Below are 20,851 nucleotides of genomic sequence, written 5' to 3'. Positions count from 1 at the left end.
AATTGAATTGCAGGGGGGTGTACAGTATGCTGACCGAGGCATTGTCTCCATGTTAGAGTCCACAGACTTCTCATATAACCAGCAACTGGGTCTCTGTAACTATATAAAACAAGAGAATAAGAAGCAATAAAGCTGCAGGAGCATTATCATTTATTTATGGTCTCAGTAAATATATATAATATATATATATATATATATATATATATACATATATATATATATTATGTATACAAATTCCCAAAGTTGCTGTTCCTGAAATAAATGTTAGCTCTTCTTTAATTAAATCTGTGAAACATTTTTGTTATGAATTTCCTGTTTTCTGAAATGAGACAAAGCACATTTCCAATTACAGTTACAGTAAGATAATACGTGTTATTATTATTTGTATTACTGCAAATTGCAGCCTGAGCCCTGTAAGCTGGTGCTGAGAACATTATTAAAAGTGATAATTCACCGTATCCAGCCAGCAGCAGATATCTCAGACCGGCTCCGGGAAAGTGCTGAGCGCTCGCTTACTGCGCGATTATTATAGGACAGAGCGTTCGGTGACTCCTCTGTCTCCTGTTACTCCACCATCTTCCCCATTTCTACATCTCTGTTCCAATTTCAGAGACTGGAAAGGGTATACTTATGACTGAACTTTAGTTTTGTTTCAGAGGTGTACGCAGTCTCCGCTGCGTCTGTTTGTGTCGCAGAGGCGATAATATGCAAATGCTACGTTTAGCTTTTCCCTTGTGTACTAGTGAGCACCTGAACGTGCAAACCCTGACACGCCACTTTCACTGCTTCTGCCCGGTGCAACACCGCCGGCGATTGGAGGCACTCCACCATCGGCACATCATTGCGTGCACCATCAGCATTTACACCTGCCCTATGGCAGACGCAGTGGCTCTGTCTGAACACCTCCTAAACATGGCCTCTGCGGCTCTGCGTCTGAGATTGCAGACGCTATCACTGACACGCCCGCAATACTCCCATAACACACCGGCACGTTTTTCTTTGGGTTCACTCTCAGTCATCCAGGAACGCCCATGGTTTCCCCTCGCCAGTGTTGTTACCAGCAGTCCCGTACGCAACAGCACATTGGAGCTCATTCAGAGTCGGTCGTGAGCGCTGAGCACTCACAACCGACTCAATGTTGCCCCACAGCGCATTCGCACGACGGAGCCGGCTCCGTCGTGCGCATGCATGAGACCCGGCTAACAACGGGTGCACCATTGTTAGGGGTCTCGTAGCAGACGGGGCGAGCTGTCGATGTTGAGTGACAGCTCGCCCCATTTGCTGGATGGGCCGGGGGCGTGCCCGTCCAAACAGAGGCGTTCCAGTCGGAACGCTTGCCGTTTGGGGGCGGCCCCACTGACATCATTGCTGATGTCAGTGGGGAACTTCCTGCTCGAACAGAGCAGGAAGCTCCCTGTGGCTTACGAGTGCCCAGACCCTACCCTAGGGTCTGGTCGCAAACCCCGATTGTCACGATGGTCTTGACCATCGCGGCCATCACCCATGTCAGTCGTTAGAGCTGTGGGTGTTAACCCACAGCTTAATGATCGACAAGGAGACGGACGTTCAGGATTCAAGCGTCCGCCCTGATTCAGAGCGACCGCAATCATCTAACGACTGCCTCTGAATGAGGCCCACTGTACATACACACAGGTAACGCAGGCGTTGTAGGGGTTTTCTGAACTTTTCATGCATGGTACAGTAGCAAATAAATGCTCAACTACGTGAACATTTTCGCTTGCGCGGGGGTGTCCTATCACTTTCGTCTACATAATGTATGTCAGGATGCGGCCTGGGATGGGCCGCTACTCACCTCTGGCAGTGGAGATGAGTGGTGATTGAGTATTCTCCCCATGGTCTGCTAGGGCTTCCTTGCATTTCCGGGGTGTCAGGCATGGGCGCAGCCATGTTGGTCCATATCACCTGACTAGTCTCTCCCAATGGTAGTCCTGTGGTCACTCAGCTGATCCTCTGAGCCAATGACCAACTACCCAGGGGTATTTAAGTCTGACTCCAGGAACAGGAAACTGCTGTTCAACTTCGCTGTTCCAATGATTGTTATGCTCTCCTGTGTTTTCCACGAAGTATCTACAATGTGTTGTTTCAGCCTTCCCGCTGACCTCCAGTGTTACTTGTATTAGCTTACATGCTAATTCACAGCGTGTTATTTCAGCTCTCACACAGAACTCCAGCGTTCTTGTAAATCCCTGTGTTGACTTTTAATGTGCTGCTCAGCTCTCTAACTGCCTTCCTGTGTTCCTGTGATATCAGCTTTCACGCTAATTACTAGTAAGCTCTCAGCTGGATCTCTAGTAATTCCCAGTACTTGCCTGTATCCACATTTCTCTGTGTTTCTCCACGAAAGTCAGCACCTGGATCTCCTGTGTTCAAGTATTCAGTTAATTTGCTAATCTCCTGTATTCAAGTATTCAGTTCATACCCTGATCTCCTGTGCGCAAGTATTCAGTTCATTTGCCGATCTCCTGTGTTCAAGTATTTAGTTAATATGCCGATCTCCTGTATTCAGTTCATTTGCCGATCTCCTGTGTTCAAGTATTCAGTTCATGTTGATCTCCTGTGTTCAAGTATTCAGTTTAAACACCGTTCTTCTGTGTTCAAGTATTCAGTCCTAACTGATCCTTTGTGTCCTAGCTAGTTTTCACGCTGGCCTCTAGTGTTATTACATTCTTAGGGTTTCCAGTGCTAATTAATTCTAAAATAGTTCCAGTCTTCCTGCCACTCCCAGGTACCTGTCCAGAGGGCCGCGACCTATTCACTTGGTGCAGCAAAACCCAAATCCCAACTGGAGGGGTCACTGGTGAAGACCACCAAGTGTGTTAGACTCCACACCTAGGTTTGTCCACCAGGGGCGCTGAGAGGGGAGGGAGCAGTTTCTAATTACCCAGGCCCGGGCTTGCTGGAGGGCCCGGGTCCAGCACTGCTCCCCCCTCTTATATCACAGCAGTCCAGCACACGCTGCTGTGTGCTGGGCTGCACTGGGAGACTGCTCGCAGCTGCTAAGAAGCAGCCACAGCAGTCTCCTATGCCTGCGGGGGGAGCAATCAAGCTGATCGTGTCCCCCACTGGTTATGCACTGGGCTGAGGGGGCTCACTGAGCCCCCCTCGCCAGTGCGAAGCAAAACTTTTTTTTAACCTAAGGGGGTGTGGCTACACCTTCCGTGATTAGGCCACGTCCCCTTTTTACCGGGGCCCGGTGCGGCTCCTGGCTGGCCTGTTGGCCGCAATACGAAGACCTAGCACTGTCACTCACCTGCTTGCCACCGTAAGCTCCTGGCTTTTCCCATACGGTTCCTGACAGTGTACTGAATGCTTTAGTTTATTGAAACATTGTTGCTGTTGTAGTTTATAAATAGGCTCCACTCCTAGCTGTGTCCTTCCTATTTGAATCACATCTAAGTGATAATAATTCACATGATCCACAAATGTGTATAAACCAGAATAAAAGCTGGAACCAGCATTTACATTCACGTTGGGTCTCTTACTGGTTTGTTGTCATTATAGTCGGTAAAAAAAACAGCAAAACCGAAGATGGCTGACTTTGTCCTAAAAGCTGGGACTCTCCTCTACATTTATAACATACGCTGTAAGGGTATTAGGGCTGCTACAATATCCGCCACTCTCTGGCTGTAACCACTTGGGCGGCCACAAAGTTCCTAAACTGAGGATTCTATAGGGGAATACTGTAACATTGTATATGTGGCCTCTTTGCACAGACGCTATAATTGCATTTAAAAATGACCATAACAATAAATGCTCATCTGTTGGATGGAGGTGGGATGGGGGGTTATAAGCCACATTATGGCGAGCAATACTAACCGGTGTCCAACTGAGTGCACTTCAAATGCTTTATTATTTATGAAGTCCACTTAAGTGTAATGAGCTGTTTTGTATAGTATAATAACTCATCATTATCTAATGTATTTAACCAAAACAGCAGCTTCATTATACCTGCACAACAAATAAAGCATTGCGCTATGTCTTTACTCCGTGGTATGGACCCAGCGTTCGCAGCCAGCGAGCCTGTACGTAATGTGGTGACACAGTTATCCCTTAGGCTACGATGGGCCATCACCAGTCTGGGCTGCTGGGGCCAAGCTTATCAGAGCCTGGGAAAGTGCCCAGGGTCACAACCTCCATAGACAGCTACGCTATATGGGCGCTATTGTGAACGACAGCAAATATCTCTGCTTCACTTCCCTCATACAGAAACCTCCAACGCTACTGTGCATAAGGACCGTTTTTCGGGGGATTGACTGCAAATCGAGATTAATACATAGACCCCTATGTCCATTTTTATATTTATACCGGATATCCAAAGTCTGTTGATATGAGTAACATTTAGAACTGTCTGAAACATAATTGTGTCCTCGTATTGCTGTAAAACTGACTATAATTACATCATTATTTTAAGATGAACATTTTTTTACGGATTTAATGGCTGACTAATTTGAAGAGGGGGTTTGGTGATCTGGGAATGGTTCAGAGTGTGACAATTACAACTCAATGCCAAATATGCAAATCTAAAAGCATAAAGGCTGAAAACAAACTCGGGGCTGTGACTCAGAGACGTACGCTCACCCGATTGTTCGCGCACATCTCCCATTGTTAGTGGACTGCGCAGGATGTGTACTGTTATTGACAGGCTGTGGAGTATGGGGGGTGGAGCGGGAGTTTTCCTAGCGTTCCCGGAAACGGAGGGCATGTCACCCCCTTTTCCGGAAGAGACAAGGCTATGGTCAGCGTCAGCAAGCTGCCAGAACCCAGTCAGGCTGCGGTGAGTTTCAGCTACCGCACACTGGTCAAAGGGGCAACCATCGTGACCGATGGTCACGATGGTGATCGCAGGCTGAAGCCTCGGCCACAGCACTGGGATCACGCAGATGCAGCAAGGAGGAGTCTGTTTCCTGTAGGCCCCTCCTACCGCATTAACATTTACATGGACGGAATGGCGCAGCTGCTTGTGTGCGTCTCTGCAATTCCATCCATCTCTGATCCAGGCAGATTATCAGCATCACAAACACAGCAACTGCCTGGGAGGGCGGGGGTGTAGGAGTCATTAATTCAGGGGGCACAAATGTTGTCAGACAGTGTAACGGAGCAATGCGGGAGACCAGTCAGTGATTGCTGGGACCATTTTCCCAAAAGGTTGTAGATAGGTGGAAGAGCCCCTCAACAGAGGGCGTAGAGGATAATATCATGGGGAAATGTAACAGTGTTTGGGATAGACATCAGGTCATACTAAGTCTGACAAATAAAACAAGGATGAAATAAGAGCAGAGTTGTTTAGGAATGAAACGTGCAGGGTAGAGCGGCCATACAGGTCCTATCTGCCACCATACAGAATTCTGTGTCTCTAGAATAATTACATTTCTGTAATGGACTGTATCCGAAAACGTGAGTTACATACAATACTGTAGACACACTCAGAGTTCTCCTATCAACTAAAACACACTTTAGCTCCAGATAATCTGTAATTGGAAGAGAAAATGTGTTTCTAGTGAAGGTTCAAAATATATTCAAAGGACCTCGCTTATAGTTATATAAAAACAGATTTATTTCTGTATTTCAAAAATTATAGACAGTAAAAAAGGTGGATTATACCAGTCCTGGAGAGATGTAGCCACAGGTGTTACAGAAGAGTACAGAGTGTTCCGGATACACCCTGTATTGGCTCCAAAGTTTTCATCCAAACTGGTAGGCTCTTCTGGCCGAAGGAAAGCTTGGTTTCTGCCTGTAGGCACTGATGGATCACCGACGACGCGTTTCGAGACGTCCCAGTCACTTCCTCAAGGCCTTTTTTTTCCCCGATATTCATGTGTAGGTATATTCACCTCCTATACCTTTGTTTAAACTGCCACTTTTTTGGGATTATGAATATTAATCCCTAAATGTTTATTTATATACCATTATTTGCATGATATATCTTGTATATACTTTTAAACGTGTGTCAAGTTCTACATTTTATATTATACTGTCTATACAGAAATAAATCTGTTTCTATAGAACTATACTAAGCGAGGTCCTTTGAATATATTTTGAACCTCACTTCTTGGTTGTAGCAGAGTAAAGTCCCACGCATATAGGTAGAGACACATTTTCTCTTTCATTGTATCTTTTTGGGGCCACTTAGGGGTACCCCCTACCTAGGCGGGCATGCAAATTACTCTTTGACGCACATGTCCATATTCTCTTAAAACCCACAAGCATTACGTAAATCTTTAATTGGAGACCACTGTGGGGTCTGGTACTAAGCCCACAACCTCAAATGTTTCATGTGTCTCTTTCTGCTGGAAGCTTATTCACGTAGATGTACACAGCAGTAGGATTGGGGTGAGGAGGAACATGTCTATAGCTCAGGAAGGGAAGCTGGCACCTATGTTTTGGTTACATTTATAACACATTGTGTATATAGATCCATGCTGAAGACCTGATGGCACAATGAGCATATTCAGACTAGGGATGTGCAGGCTCGGATAGGTTCGAGTTTGCACGTGGAGTTCGGATTTTTCCCTCCAAAAAAACGGAACTCAGAAAGAGGCAAAACGTCATCTTGCATGGACGAACATCATCATTCCTGGACAAAAGTCCAGGAATGATGATGTTCGTCCGTGCAAGATGACGTTTTGCCTCTTTCTGAGTTCCGTTTTTTTTGAGGGAAAAATCCGAACTCCACGTGCAAACTCGAACCTATCCGAGCCTGCACATCCCTAATTCAGACAAGTGTAGGTTTACAAATCACTGTGGTCCTCTCAGAGAGAACGCGTCGTGTGACCTTTAATCTGTCTTTGTCTCCTCCAGGTTGGCTGGCAGTTAAAAAATTTGGTCAACGCCTTACGGGAAGACCCTAGCGGGGTTATTCTAACATTGAAGAAGAGACCTCAGAACACCTTGGCATCAGCCCCGGCACTTCTAAAGAATGTGAGATGGAAACCGCTTGCCCTACAGGTACCGGAATAAAAGCGAGGTCAATATGTCAGGATCACCTATAGCAACCGTATGTACACAAACCTGACACCCCTGGTACATATCACAGCGTTATACTTCCAGAGTGAAAGATATAATGACATTGGGGAAAAATGAATCGGCTTCCATCACATTTCCTAATTGGAGAATGGAGCGAGACCACAAGACGTATAGGATCCTGGGGGTCTCAGGAGATTCATTAAATTAAATGTTTCCATTTCTCCCAAAATAATGCTCAGCTTAGCATCCTTCACGGCTTGATAGCGCCGTTGGGAGGACTTTATTGCATGGGGCACTTTTCTGTGTATTGACGATAGTTTATTTCATAGTGTAAAGTGCGCCTGGAACTTAGCTTCTCAGCAGAAGTGCAAGTAGAAGAAGTCAGATTCTTCTCATTCGAAGTAATGGAAGAAATTAATTCTCCCCGGCCTCAGTGCTGGCACACAGAAGAGGTCCTTTCGCAGAACAGAAGTGTCCCGCCATGCATAGAGCCTTTGTAAATGCCCGTCTCTCACATTTTATCAAGTCTACAAGATGAAATCTACTTTCTTGCTGCGTTCCACAAAACTAGGTACCCCTACTCCGTACGCAGCACAGAACGCCAGAGCTGTAACTAGACTTTTTGGTGCCCTGTGCCAGAAAGAGCATTGGCGCCCCCCTCATTTTTCAAAAGGACATAATGAACCCAAAAATGGCCATGGCCTCATGGGGAAGGGCCAGGGAAGAGATAGTGGAGGCCAGGAGATGCTGGGGATAAATAGGGACATATTACAGTGCACCTGAGAGAGGGCCATGGCCTCATGGGGAAGGGCCAGGGAAGAGATAGTGGAGGCCAGGAGATGCTGGGGATAAATAGGGACATATTACAGTAAACCTGAGAGAGGGCCATGAACTCATGGGGAAAGGCAGGGAAGAGATAGGGGAGGCCAGGAGATGCTGGGGATAAATAGGGATATAATATAGTGCACCTGAGAGAGGGCCATGGCCTCATGGGGAAGGGCCAGGGAAGAGATAGGGGAGGCCAGGAGATGCTGGGGATAAATAGGGACATAATATAGTGCACCTGAGAGAGGGCCATGGCCTCATGGGGAAGGGCCAGGGAAGAGATAGGGGAGGCCAGGAGATGCTGGTGATAAATAGGGACATAATATAGTGCGCACCTGAGAGAGGGCCATTGCCTCATGGGGAAGGGCCAGGGAAGAGATAGGGGAGGCCAGGAGATGCTGGTTATAAATAGGGACATAATATAGTGTGCACCTGAGAGAGGGCCATGGCCTCATGGGGAAGGGCCAGGGAAGAGATAGGGGAGGCCAGGAGATGCTGGGGATAAATAGGGACATAATATAGTGCACCTGAGAGAGGGTCATGGCCTCATGGGGAAGGGCCAGGGAAGAGCTAAGGGAGGCCAGGAGTTGCTGGGGATAAATAGGGACATAATATAGTGCACCTGAGAGAGGGCCATGGCCTCATGGGGAAGGGCCAGGGAAGAGCTAGGGGAGGCCAGGAGATGCTGGGGATAAATAGGGACATAATATAGTGCACCTGAGAGAGGGCCATGGCCTCATGGGGAAGGGCCAGGGAAGAGATAGGGGAGGCCAGGAGATGCTGGGGATAAATAGGGACATAATATAGTGCACCTGAGAGAGGGCCATGGCCTCATGGGGAAGGGCCAGGGAAGAGATAGGGGAGGCCAGGAGATGCTGGGGATAAATAGGGACATAATATAGTGCACCTGAGAGAGGGCCATGGCCTCATGGGGAAGGGCCAGAGAAGAGATAGGGGAGGCCAGGAGATGCTGGGGATAAATAGGGACATAATATAGTGCACCTGAGAGAGGGCCATGGCCTCATGGGGAAGGGCCAGGGAAGAGATAGGGGAGGCCAGGAGATGCTGGGGATAAATAGGGACATAATATAGTGCACCTGAGAGAGGGCCATGGCCTCATGGGGAAGGGCCAGGGAAGAGATAGGGGAGGCCAGGAGATGCTGGGGATAAATAGGGACATAATATAGTGCGCACCTGAGAGAGGGCCATTGCCTCATGGGGAAGGGCCAGGGAAGAGATAGGGGAGGCCAGGAGATGCTGGTTATAAATAGGGACATAATATAGTGTGCACCTGAGAGAGGGCCATGGCCTCATGGGGAAGGGCCAGGGAAGAGATAGGGGAGGCCAGGAGATGCTGGGGATAAATAGGGACATAATATAGTGCACCTGAGAGAGGGTCATGGCCTCATGGGGAAGGGCCAGGGAAGAGCTAAGGGAGGCCAGGAGTTGCTGGGGATAAATAGGGACATAATATAGTGCACCTGAGAGAGGGCCATGGCCTCATGGGGAAGGGCCAGGGAAGAGCTAGGGGAGGCCAGGAGATGCTGGGGATAAATAGGGACATAATATAGTGCACCTGAGAGAGGGCCATGGCCTCATGGGGAAGGGCCAGGGAAGAGATAGGGGAGGCCAGGAGATGCTGGGGATAAATAGGGATATAATATAGTGCACCTGAGAGAGGGCCATGGCCTCATGGGGCAGGGCCAGGGAAGAGATAGGGGAGGCCAGGAGATGCTGGGGATAAATAGGGACATAATATAGTGCACCTGAGAGAGGGCCATGGCCTCATGGGGAAGGGCCAGAGAAGAGATAGGGGAGGCCAGGAGATGCTGGGGATAAATAGAGACATAATATAGTGCACCTGAGAGAGGGCCATGGCCTCATGGGGAAGGGCCAGGGAAGAGATAGGGGAGGCCAGGAGATGCTGGGGATAAATAGGGACATAATATAGTGCACCTGAGAGAGGGCCATGGCCTCATGGGGAAGGGCCAGGGAAGAGATAGGGGAGGCCAGGAGATGCTGGGGATAAATAGGGACATAATATAGTGCACCTGAGATAGGGCCATGGCCTCATGGGGAAGGGCCAGGGAAGAGATAGGGGAGGCCAGGAGATGCTGGGGATAAATAGGGACATAATATAGTGCACCTGAGAGAGGGCCATGGCCTCATGGGGCAGGGCCAGGGAAGAGATAGGGGAGGCCAGGAGATGCTGGGGATAAATAGGGACATAATATAGTGCACCTGAGAGAGGTTCATGGCCTCATGGGGAAGGGCCAGGAAGAGATAGGGGAGGCCAGGAGATGCTGGGGATAAATAGGGACATAATATAGTGCACCTGAGAGAGGGCCCTGGCCTCATGGGGAAGGGCCAGGGAAGAGATAGGAGAGGCCAGGAGATGCTGGGGATGAAATAAGAGGAAGCTACAAGCAAGAATGATAATAAACAGAAATTTGCCAGGCCCAAATAGCGCCCCCTGACCTGTGGTGCCCTGTGCCATGGCACCGGCCGCACTACCCTAGCTACGGCCCTGCAGAACGCCACAACTTCACCCAACTCCTCCCACCAGACAATGGGCCTGATTCAGCAAGGATCGCAAATTGCAAAGCTGCACGCAGTTCAGTGATTATCGTAAGCTGCGCATGCGCCAAGGTACTTGACAGTAGTCGCTCATAGCAACAGCCACTTTTTACCTGCAGTCTGATTGAGCATTTGTGGGAGGTAACGGTCAAAGGCGGCAAAGGGGTATATTTACTAACAAGTGGGTTTATAGATGTGGAGGTGTTGTCATAGCAACCACTTACATTTTACTTATGTAACTAGCACCTTCTAGAAGATAATAGCTAGAATGTGATTGGTTGCTATGGGCAACATCTCCACTTCTATAAACCTGCACTTTAGTAAATATACCCCTAAATGCTGCCTGATTTGCCCACAAAACTCGCTATATGAAAATTTGGCGCGTTCTCGTGACATTTTAACTAATGATAAATGTTTGAAAGTCCCCCTCCCCCCAAAATGAATATAACATGAATAACCACCTCCGGTGCTACAGCCTTGCCTGAGCCTTGTGTACGTTTCCTCGTGGTTTGTTCTCTGTTTGGTACTAAAGATTAATCTTTAATTCCCTCAGAATCCAAGACGCCGGTCGGAGTTTGGCAACTCGTACATATAAAAAAAACAAAAAAACTAAATTTAGCTTCAGACATAAAAAAAAAAAAAATCCTTTTAATAGTTTCTGCAGCTGTAATAGGAGACGATTCGCCAGTTCTGTGGGTGGAAGAAAGAAAACTGTCCTACAATTTTCTGGAATAGGAATAATATGTAATATTCGCCGTTTTTAAGGGGTTTCACATGTCGATGCGTATTAATAATAATTTTTTTTTTCTAAGTCTGTTTATCTCAGAGACAGACGCTGGTATTTCAGCAGCAGACCTGAAACGAGTGGGAAGATTTTCTCGTCTACAGCAGACAGGCGGCTTTGTTCTAGATGCTCTGTTTTTCCCCTCATTATATTGCATTGGTATATATATAGGCTCTTCTTGCTGGGAGATTTTATACATTAAGCCGTCAGACAGACCTACAGTGCAGCTTGAAACATATTTTTGTAGCTAAAAGAAGAGCACTGAAATGGTGATCGCGTTAGCCGCTAACCGCGTCTAGGAATACATTAACGTAATTGAGTGAAGTTGTGTTTAAGCTGCATGTCACGGGGCAATAGGCACCTATTGTAATTGCTTCCTATGTGATTTCTATCTGCAAAGCAACCTATACTAGGAGCTACCTATAACCAATCTAATGCTGACATGATCAGCCTGACCTGTCGCCCATCGGGGCATTAGAACAGCGTCTTTGCTAGAGAAACCTGTCGTCTGTTTGTGCGGGTTTAATTGACCGCTACAGGTTTATGTAATGTGACAGAGTGTAATATACAAAATAGAGATCAGTAACATTTTCAAAACTGTTCTGCAGAATATTTTCTCCTTTCCACATGTGGAGACTGAATTTGACGCATTTCTCCAACAGAATTTGGACCAAAGAGTTCAACATGGAATTCCGCCATTTTTTTTGTTCTACTGCTAGTTTTCCCTTATTATACGCCAAACATCCTCGCCATTCAGCCATGGATTGCTAAATGTTGTATTTACAGTGGGACCGGGGAAGGCGGTGGGATGTCCGTTGTTACATGACCGCTTTATCTTTGCAGGAGAAACGTGTTAGATTGTATTTAGCATAACGTCATCTATTTCATGATCTTGCTGCTTATACAGGTCCATGAGTGTCCCTGCAGGTCTGCATGAGCTGCATTTATATAAACTCGCCCTTCCTGTACCTCAGGCCTCCTCTCCTTGCCCCATTAGACCCCGCCAGCTGTGAGGCGCCAGATACACACAGTATACACAGGACTAGTAGCGTTTGCTGTGTCAGAATGCGCCAAGAGATTTCATGCACTACTCAGACTGGCGTAGTGCTCGCCAGGAATCAGCCCCCGCAGGGTAACACATTACACCTACATCCTGCCATTCCCACACGGCTTCCGCTCACAGTTAAGAATATTCCCATCAAAAATGAATCTTCAACAATTTATTATAAAACAAGTTTTCTACCTTTAAATGACTTTATTGGGTTACTCAGACTCTCCTGAAACTTTATGTTGTTGTTCATTTCTTTATCGCTGCTTTTCACCCATGTGCGCACTTGTCTAATGTGGAAAGAACGACAGCGTTGCATTATTTCCTAAGACAAGAATAAGCAACAAATGTAAAGGATACTGTAAGACGAGAGTAATGTGCTTAGTAAGAGAGTTTAGGAGCAGAAGTATAAAGCAATAAACTAAAGTGGTCTGTAGGTGGAAAATCTCGCTGATGCCTATAGATACTTACGTGTTATATGTGTTATTTCTCTGTATGTATCTTACATTGATGTGAAGCTCACTTTCATATAATCTTTGTTGCTAGCCTGTAATCCCGACCAGTCCGACCAGTGGAAACACAACACCTACGGGTACCATGGGAATGTCATCCAAGGTGGACAGCTCCGCTCTGCACGATGTCTTTATCCTCTCTCCTGTCTCTGGACTTTATGGGCCAAGGTAAAAGTCTGTATACAATTCCCATATGCATCATCTGTGTCACAAGGCATTATCTCCTGTGATGTACTTACTGTGCGTACCCAGCAGGGCGGCGCTAACATCCCTTGCTAGCTTACCTTTGCATCGCTGATAATCTCCCCTTATCTGCCCCTAATAACCCTGGAATTGGGCTGTTGATCTGCCAGGCTCCTCCCACCAGAGGCTGCACAATTCTGCACCGCCATAGATGCCCCATTTTCACATGGAATTTCCCTGTGCTTGTAATTACAATTGGGCACCGATGGCGTTTTCATGTGAGAGGTGCAAATTTTGAGCTTTTGCTGGTTACCCTCAATGAGATCATGAAATGTGATACCAATAAAATGTAAAATCAAGTTTGTAGTCAATTTTGTAAAACCGAAATTATTTAAATTGCAAAATAATATATTCTGTGTTACACCATCTATTCTGTATTGCACAATCTATTCTGTATTACGCCATCTATTCTGTATTACACCATCTATTATGTGTTACACCATCTATTGTGTATTACACCATCTATTATGTATTACTCCATCTATTCTGTATTACGCCATCTATTCTGTGTTACACCATCTATTCTGTATTACCCAATTTATTCTGTATTACGCCATCTATTCTGTATTACCCAATCGATTCTGTATTACACCATCTATTCTGTATTACACCATCTATTGTGTATTACACCATCTATTCTGTATTACGTCATCTATTCTGTGTTACACCATCTATTCTGTATTACCCAATTTATTCTGTATTACGCCATCTATTCTGTATTACACCATCTATTCTGTATTACACCATCTATTGTGTATTACACCATCTATTCTGTGTTACGCCATCTATTCTGTATTACCCAATCTATTATGTATTACACCATTTATTCTGTATTACACCATCTATTCTGTATTACCCAATCTATTATGTATTACATCATTTATTCTGTATTACATCATCTATTCTGTATTACGCCATCTATTCTGTATTACATCATCTATTCTGTATTACTCCATCTATACTGTATTACATAATCTATTCTGTATTACACCATCTATTCTGTATTACTCCATCTATACTGTATTACATCATCTATACTGTATTATATCATCTATACTGTATTACATCATCTATTCTGTATTACACCATCTATTCTGTATTACTCCATCTATACTGTATTACATCATCTATTCTGTATTACGCCATCTATTCTGTATTACATCATCTATTCTGTATTACACCATTTATTATGTATTAGTCCATCTATTCTGTATTGCGCCATCTATTCTGTATTATACCATCTATTCTGTATTACATCATCTATTCTGTATTACTCCATCTGTACTGTATTACATCATCTATTCTGTATTACGCCATCTATTCTGTATTACGCCATCTATACTGGATTACATCATCTATTCTGTATTACACCATCTATTTTGTATTGCTCCATCTATACTGTATTACACCATCTATTCTGTATTACACCATCTATTCTGTATTACATCATCTATTCTGTATTACGCCATCTATTCTGTATTACACCATCTATTCTGAATTACAACATCTATTCTGTATTACACCATCTATACTGTATTACACCATCTATTCTGTATTACACCATCTATTCTGCATTGCGCCATCTATCCTGCATTGCGCCATCTATTCTGTATTACGCCATCTATTCTGTATAACACAATCTATTCTGTATTACGTCATCTATTCTGTATTACACCATCTATCCTGTATTACTCCATCTATTCTGCATTACATCATCTATTCTGTATTACACCATCTATTTTGTATTGCTCCATCTATACTGTATTACACCATCTATTCTGTATTACTCCATCTATACTGTATTACATCATCTATTCTGTATTACGCCATCTATTCTGTATAACACAATCTATTCTGTATTACGTCATCTATTCTGTATTACACCATCTATCCTGTATTACTCCATCTATTCTGCATTACATCATCTATTCTGTATTACACCATCTATTTTGTATTGCTCCATCTATACTGTATTACACCATCTATTCTGTATTACTCCATCTATACTGTATTACATCATCTATTCTGTATTGCGCCATCTATTCTGTATTACACCATCTATTCTGTATTACTCCATCTATTCTGTATTACTCCATCTATACTGTATTACATCATCTATTCTGTATTACACCATCTATTCTGTATTACTCCATCTATACTGTATTACACCATCTATTCTGTATTACACCATCTATTCTGTATTACAACATCTATTCTGTATTACACCATCTATACTGTATTACATCATCTATTCTGTATTACACCATCTATTCTGTATTACTCCATCTATACTGTATTACGCCATCTATTCTGCATTACGCCATCTATCCTGCATTGCGCCATCTATTCTGTATTACGCCATCTATTCTGTATAACACAATCTATTCTGTATTACGTCATCTATTCTGTATTACGTCATCTATTCTGCATTACACCATCTATTCTGCATTACGCCATCTATTCTGTATTACGCCATTTATTCTGTATTACGCCATTTATTCTGTATTACGCCATCTATTCTGCATTACGCCATCTATTCTGTATTACACCATATATTCTGGAGCAACAAAAACTCCAGAGTGCAGAATTAATCTAATTCATCTAATGCAGAGGTTCCCAAACTCCGCCATTACAGTCCAGGTTTTACGGATATCCCTGTTTGAGCCCAAGTCACTTAATTAGTACCTCAGCAGTGATCCCGCTGAGCGAAAAACAATTGTGGGTCCCAGTTATCCATCACTTTAAAAAATTGGGGTCCTACTTCACAGTTTCTTTGTCCCATCACATATTATGGGGGGTGAGGGCAGGCAACAGTTGGGACAGTACTGCGGGCAGATTGCAGTTGGTGTAGAGGGGGGTTAAGGGCAAAAAGAAGTTGGGGTAGAGCTGTAGGTATAGGCAGGGTAAATTTGGGGTAGAGGGGAGTAAGGGCAGGTAGTGCTGGGGGTGGGGAGGGGGTAAGTGCAGACAGCAGTTGTGACAGTGCTAGGGGGCAAGGAGGGTGCTAGGTATTGCATTGTTATAGATATTTTAACTAAAGATAAAGACCCTGATTCAGAGGTAGGACGTTTTTTTTTTTCACTGGCCTCCAGGCCGCTTGCTAAGCTGTGGGTGACCACCCACAGCTTTAGCAGGCGGCCTGGCGATGGTCATGATTATCGCGACCATCGGGCTTGCGACGAGACCCTTGTGGTAGGGTCTCGTCCACCGCAAGCCCCAGTGAACTTCCTGCTCTAATAGAGCAGGAAGCTCACTACTGACATCACTGGTGATGTCAGTAGGGCCGCCCACAAACGGCAGGCGTTCCTTCAGGAATGCTTCGGTTTGTCCAGCCACCCCCCCTGCCCGCCTACAAAACGGGGCGAGCTGTCAATCAAAATTGACAGCCGCCCGTCTTGTAGTGAGTCCCGCAGCGAGTTCACTCACTCCGGGGCTTGCGCATGCGCACTGCCCGGCCACCGACCCGCTATGCGCTCGCAATTGGGTCTGAATCAGGCCCAGAGTGCATAAGAATAATGTGTATAAGTCTGATGTACTTTGGGCCTGATTCAGAGCCGTTCGCTATTTGTGGTCGTTCGTTCAAAAACAAGGGGTGGCTATTCAAATGATCCGTTCGCAAATTGCAGTCTGTTCCCACCTCTAAGTCTGAACGAGCGAGCAAAACATACGCTCGTTTATTTGATAAAAACGCCCCCTGGCCGCACGCACCATACGTCATGTCCGCTATTTATTAGATTAATCGAGTACATCGTACAGCGTATGACCTGCTCGCTATTCTTGTGGTTGGTGTTTTCAACCGCTATTTTGCGAGCAGTTCTGAGTTAAAAAAAACCAAGTGACGTGGTCAATGACGCTGCTGTATTAATTATGCACTCCCTTAAAACGCCCGTTTTGACCTTTAAGCACGCCTGCGTTCGGATCTCCACTCCCCGTTTTCAAGCACCTTCCCCTGTTACCACCCACATACGCCTCATTCTGTCACTCAAAATAGCAGGCCCTCGCTATATTGCGTACCAACGATTTTCGGGCGCACTGACTGGTTCGCGCATGCGTACTAAAAACCGTACGCATGCGCAGATGTGCGAACATCGCTCGGAACGAGCGTACTGCCGCTAGCGAGTGGCTCTGAATGAGGGCCTTTATCTCTATTTAAAATATCTATAACCATGTAATAATCACGTTACCGTGTCCTGCAATACACTCTGCAACCCCACAGCGCTAAATATACAGCTTATCTAATCAATCAAAAACATAGTGATAAAGAAAAGGGGTAAAATAAACATTAAATTCGATATATGCAATTAATAATAACAACTACACTACCTCAAAACTTCAGACACTTTGGGGTCAAACCTATTAGGTGCGAATCACAAGGTGCGAGGTGCGAGGTACTATTTTCATTTTGAATTTATTTTGCAATCCAATTAGTAACTCACACTGATCAGTAAGACCGAATTCGCAGCTTTCCACCCGCACCTCCCTGAGGGTGAGAGATGGGAAGGAAAATCTGTATTTTAAGGTTAAAATGTGGGGACACTGTGCTGAACCCCTTGGACACCCTCCCTAATGACCAATTAGGCAATTGGAAGTTTCCAATTGGCTTAATTAGTCCAATAATTACAAATCTTTTTCGGGGGTAAAACAAAAAAGAAAGTCCTCAAATCACCCTAAAATCACCTTTTTCGTTAGTTTAGGCACCCCAAATTTAATGACAATAATGTTGTAGTTGAAAGATACAGAGCCGTAACTAGACTTTTTGGTGCCCTGTGCCAGAAAGAGCATTGGCGCCCCCCTCATTTTTCAAAGGGACATGATGCACCCAAAAAAGGGGAATGGCCTCATGGGGAAGGGCCAGGGAAGAGATAGGAGAGGCCAGGAGATGCTGGGGATGAAATAAGAGGAAGCTACAAGTGAGAATGATAATAAACAGAAATTTGACAGGCCCAAATAGCGCCCCCTGACCTGTGGTGCCCTGTGCGATGGCACCGGCCGCACTACCCTAGCTACGGCCCTGGAAAGATACATCGGTTACCCCTCTCATACAGAAAGTGACATTTTACAGATTCTCACATTCTACTTCCCTTTTAGTTCATTTACATATCAGGCTGCAGCGAGTGACATTGGGTTCTAGCTGTCACTGGCACAACGCCGCCCCAGCACCCTGTGTCCCTACAGATGTCTCCGTGCTCATCTAGGGGTCTATTTACTAAGCCTTGGAGGGAGATAAAGTGAATGGGGATAAGGAACCAGCCAATCAGCCCCTAACTGCCATGTCACAGGCTGTGTTTGAAAAATGACAGTTAGGAGCTGATTGGCTGGTACTTTATCTCCGTTCACTTTATCTCCATCCAAGGCTTAGTAAATAGACCCCTAGTAACAATACGCCATGTAGCGCAATATACCTGGTGTGAGTGAGCAGTCAGGTCTGGTGTAACGGACACAGAATTACCGCAGGTGTAGGCAGTTCTGCGCATGTGCTGGTTTCACGGATGTAACGGCGCATGTGCAGCACTGATTACAGCGGCGGTAAGGCAGTGCAGAAAAGGAAAAGTCTCTATTTCCCGAAAAGCTGTCATCACAAAAATGACAGCTTTTCGGAATAGATAGTTATGGGGACGAGGAATAATGAATTCCGCCGGTAATTAGGTAGAACTCCATGCAAGTACTAAACCTAATTACCTCCATCAATATTTTATTGTTGACAAATAGGCCCCATAGTCGCACACAGATATACAAGTGTCACATATCAACTTAAACAGCACATTCTCCTGGTGCATCCTACTCGCATTGTGACTTAGGGCCTGATTCAGAGCTGAACGCTCTGACCAGAGCGCTCGCTCTGAATCAGGGCCGTCCCAGCTAAATTTGGAGCGGCCTCCTGGCCGCTCACATAGCTGTGGGTGACCACCCACAGCTTATGCGAGCGGCCAAAAAGATGGTCGCGATGGTCAAAGACCATCGCGACCATCGGGCTTGCGACAAGACCCTGCAGTAGGGTCTCGCTGCCGCAAGCCCAGGAGTGATTTTGGCTCTATCAGATCACTGATGTCAGTGGTGCCCGGACTCATAAGTTAGGCAGTCACACCCCCGGCACGCCCACCAAAGGGGGCGTGCTGTCAATCAACATCGACAGCACGCCCCCTTTGGTGCGAGACCCGGAGTGACGGAGAGCCCGTCGCTATCCGGGTCTCGCGCATGCGCACGACGGAGCTCCCTCCGTCGTGCGCATGCGCAGTGGGGCAACATCGACCCGTTTGCGAGCGTCCTTTGCTCGCGAACGGGTCTGAATGACCCCCTTAGACATATATTCGGCAAAATAGACACCCGGCGTTAGCAGAGTCTCGCTGGACCAGGCGCATCATGAGGGTCTGTGTGACGCAGCGACAGCAAAGACGAGTGAGGACACATCTGTATGTGCGTGCCTACGGGCAATGCGCAGATACTCCAACGTAGGTTACACTGTTATCCAACGAGAATGTGGTGACGAATAAGCGCAAATTCCCGGAATGAAGGCTGCGCTGCCCGTGCTGTGTGACCCTGGCGGAAGTCATGCAAATAACATCACCCACATCGCTGCACCTGTTGTACAGTCTGTATGTAGAGGGACACACGGATTTTGGTTCTTTCTTTTTTACTTAAAATACAGCAAAATAATTGCTGTGAAAAGTCAGTTTTGTCAGCTCCCTCAGGGGGTGTCCGTCCTTTGCAAAACTGTCTGGTGCTTCTTATGTCACATTTCATGTAAGGATCCTTCTGATGGCGGCGTCTGTAGACACATCCATTTGTGCCCCTTCTAGAAATCTGTTTTTTATATAGTATATCTAATTTCCGCTTTTTAGTTGCATATTGTGGAGGTTGCAATTAGTATTCTCAGTTCCCCATACACTGTAAGGTTGCAATAGTTTAATAACGGAGGTTGTGGAGTATATCATGAGGGCAGCATGTTATACTGAGCCCCTCTCTTCCCAGCATGCATCTGTATTTCCTGACGATGAGAAACCTTCCCCTAAATGTGGTCACCGCCTGACTATGGACCTCATTCAGAGTCTCTCGCTAGCGCTGTGCACTTGAAAGCGGCCTGATGGTTTGCGTACGCGCATGTGCACGCTTTGTTCTGCATGTGCGCGAACTACTCTGTGCAATCGCAGGCCGCTCGCTCGCCCAGCAAAGACAGCCCAGTGAAATAAGTGACGGGAGAGGCCGTTTGTGGGTGGTAACAGGATAATGGGGGAGTGCAGGTGTGAACGCAGGCGTGCCTGAGTGTTTCAACGCCGTTTTAGAGGCGTGCATAATTAACACGCAGCGTCATAGTACACGTCACATGCCTGTTTTTTACACTGAAGTCCTCACAGTGCTTCCGGCAGGGTAAGGCAACCACAAGCACTGCGATCGCTACCGATTGTCCTCGATGTACCAATGTTTTAATACACTTCCTGGAGATGACGTGTGCTAGTGGGCGGCTCTGCCTGTGCATCTAGCGAGAGACTCTGAATGAGGTCCTATATGTTCCTGCAGCGTCTCTGTCTGACTATAAGTTCCTGCAGCGTCTCAGCCCGACTATAGGTTCCTGCAGCGTCTCAGCCCGACTATAAGTTCCTGCAGCGTCTCAGCCTGACTATAAGTTCCTGCAGCGTCTCAGCCTGACTATAAGTTCCTGCAGCGTCTCAGCCTGACTGTAAGTTCCTGCAGCGTCTCAGCCTGACTGTAAGTTCCTGCAGCGTCTCAGCCTGACTATAAGTTCCTGCAGCGTCTCTGTGTGACTTATAGCCTGACTATAAGTTCCTGCAGCGTCTCAGCCTGACTATAAGTTCCTGCAGCGTCTCAGCCTGACTATAAGTTCCTGCAGAGTCTCAGCCTGACTATAAGTTCCTGCAGCGT

At 46.0% G+C, this 20,851-nt stretch overlaps 1 protein-coding gene across 1 annotated transcript in view; it reads left to right on the top strand.

The window, feature by feature from the left end:
* The window catches only part of LOC148453994 (connector enhancer of kinase suppressor of ras 2-like), a 970,642-nt gene that overhangs the window by 640,857 nt on the left and 308,934 nt on the right, over positions 1-20,851 (top strand). Inside the window, exons 9-10 of the mRNA XM_088461402.1 lie at positions 6,820-6,966; positions 12,765-12,898. Of these exons, the coding sequence (XP_088317528.1) occupies positions 6,820-6,966; positions 12,765-12,898 (281 nt within the window). The remainder of the gene's footprint in view (positions 1-6,819; positions 6,967-12,764; positions 12,899-20,851) is intronic.

The sequence above is a fragment of the Taudactylus pleione genome, unplaced genomic scaffold, assembly GCF_031769625.1.
Source record: "Taudactylus pleione unplaced genomic scaffold, aTauple2 ptg001043l, whole genome shotgun sequence".
Classification (NCBI taxonomy): Eukaryota; Metazoa; Chordata; class Amphibia; order Anura; family Myobatrachidae; genus Taudactylus; species Taudactylus pleione.
This window is presented reverse-complemented; position numbering and strand designations above follow the sequence as displayed.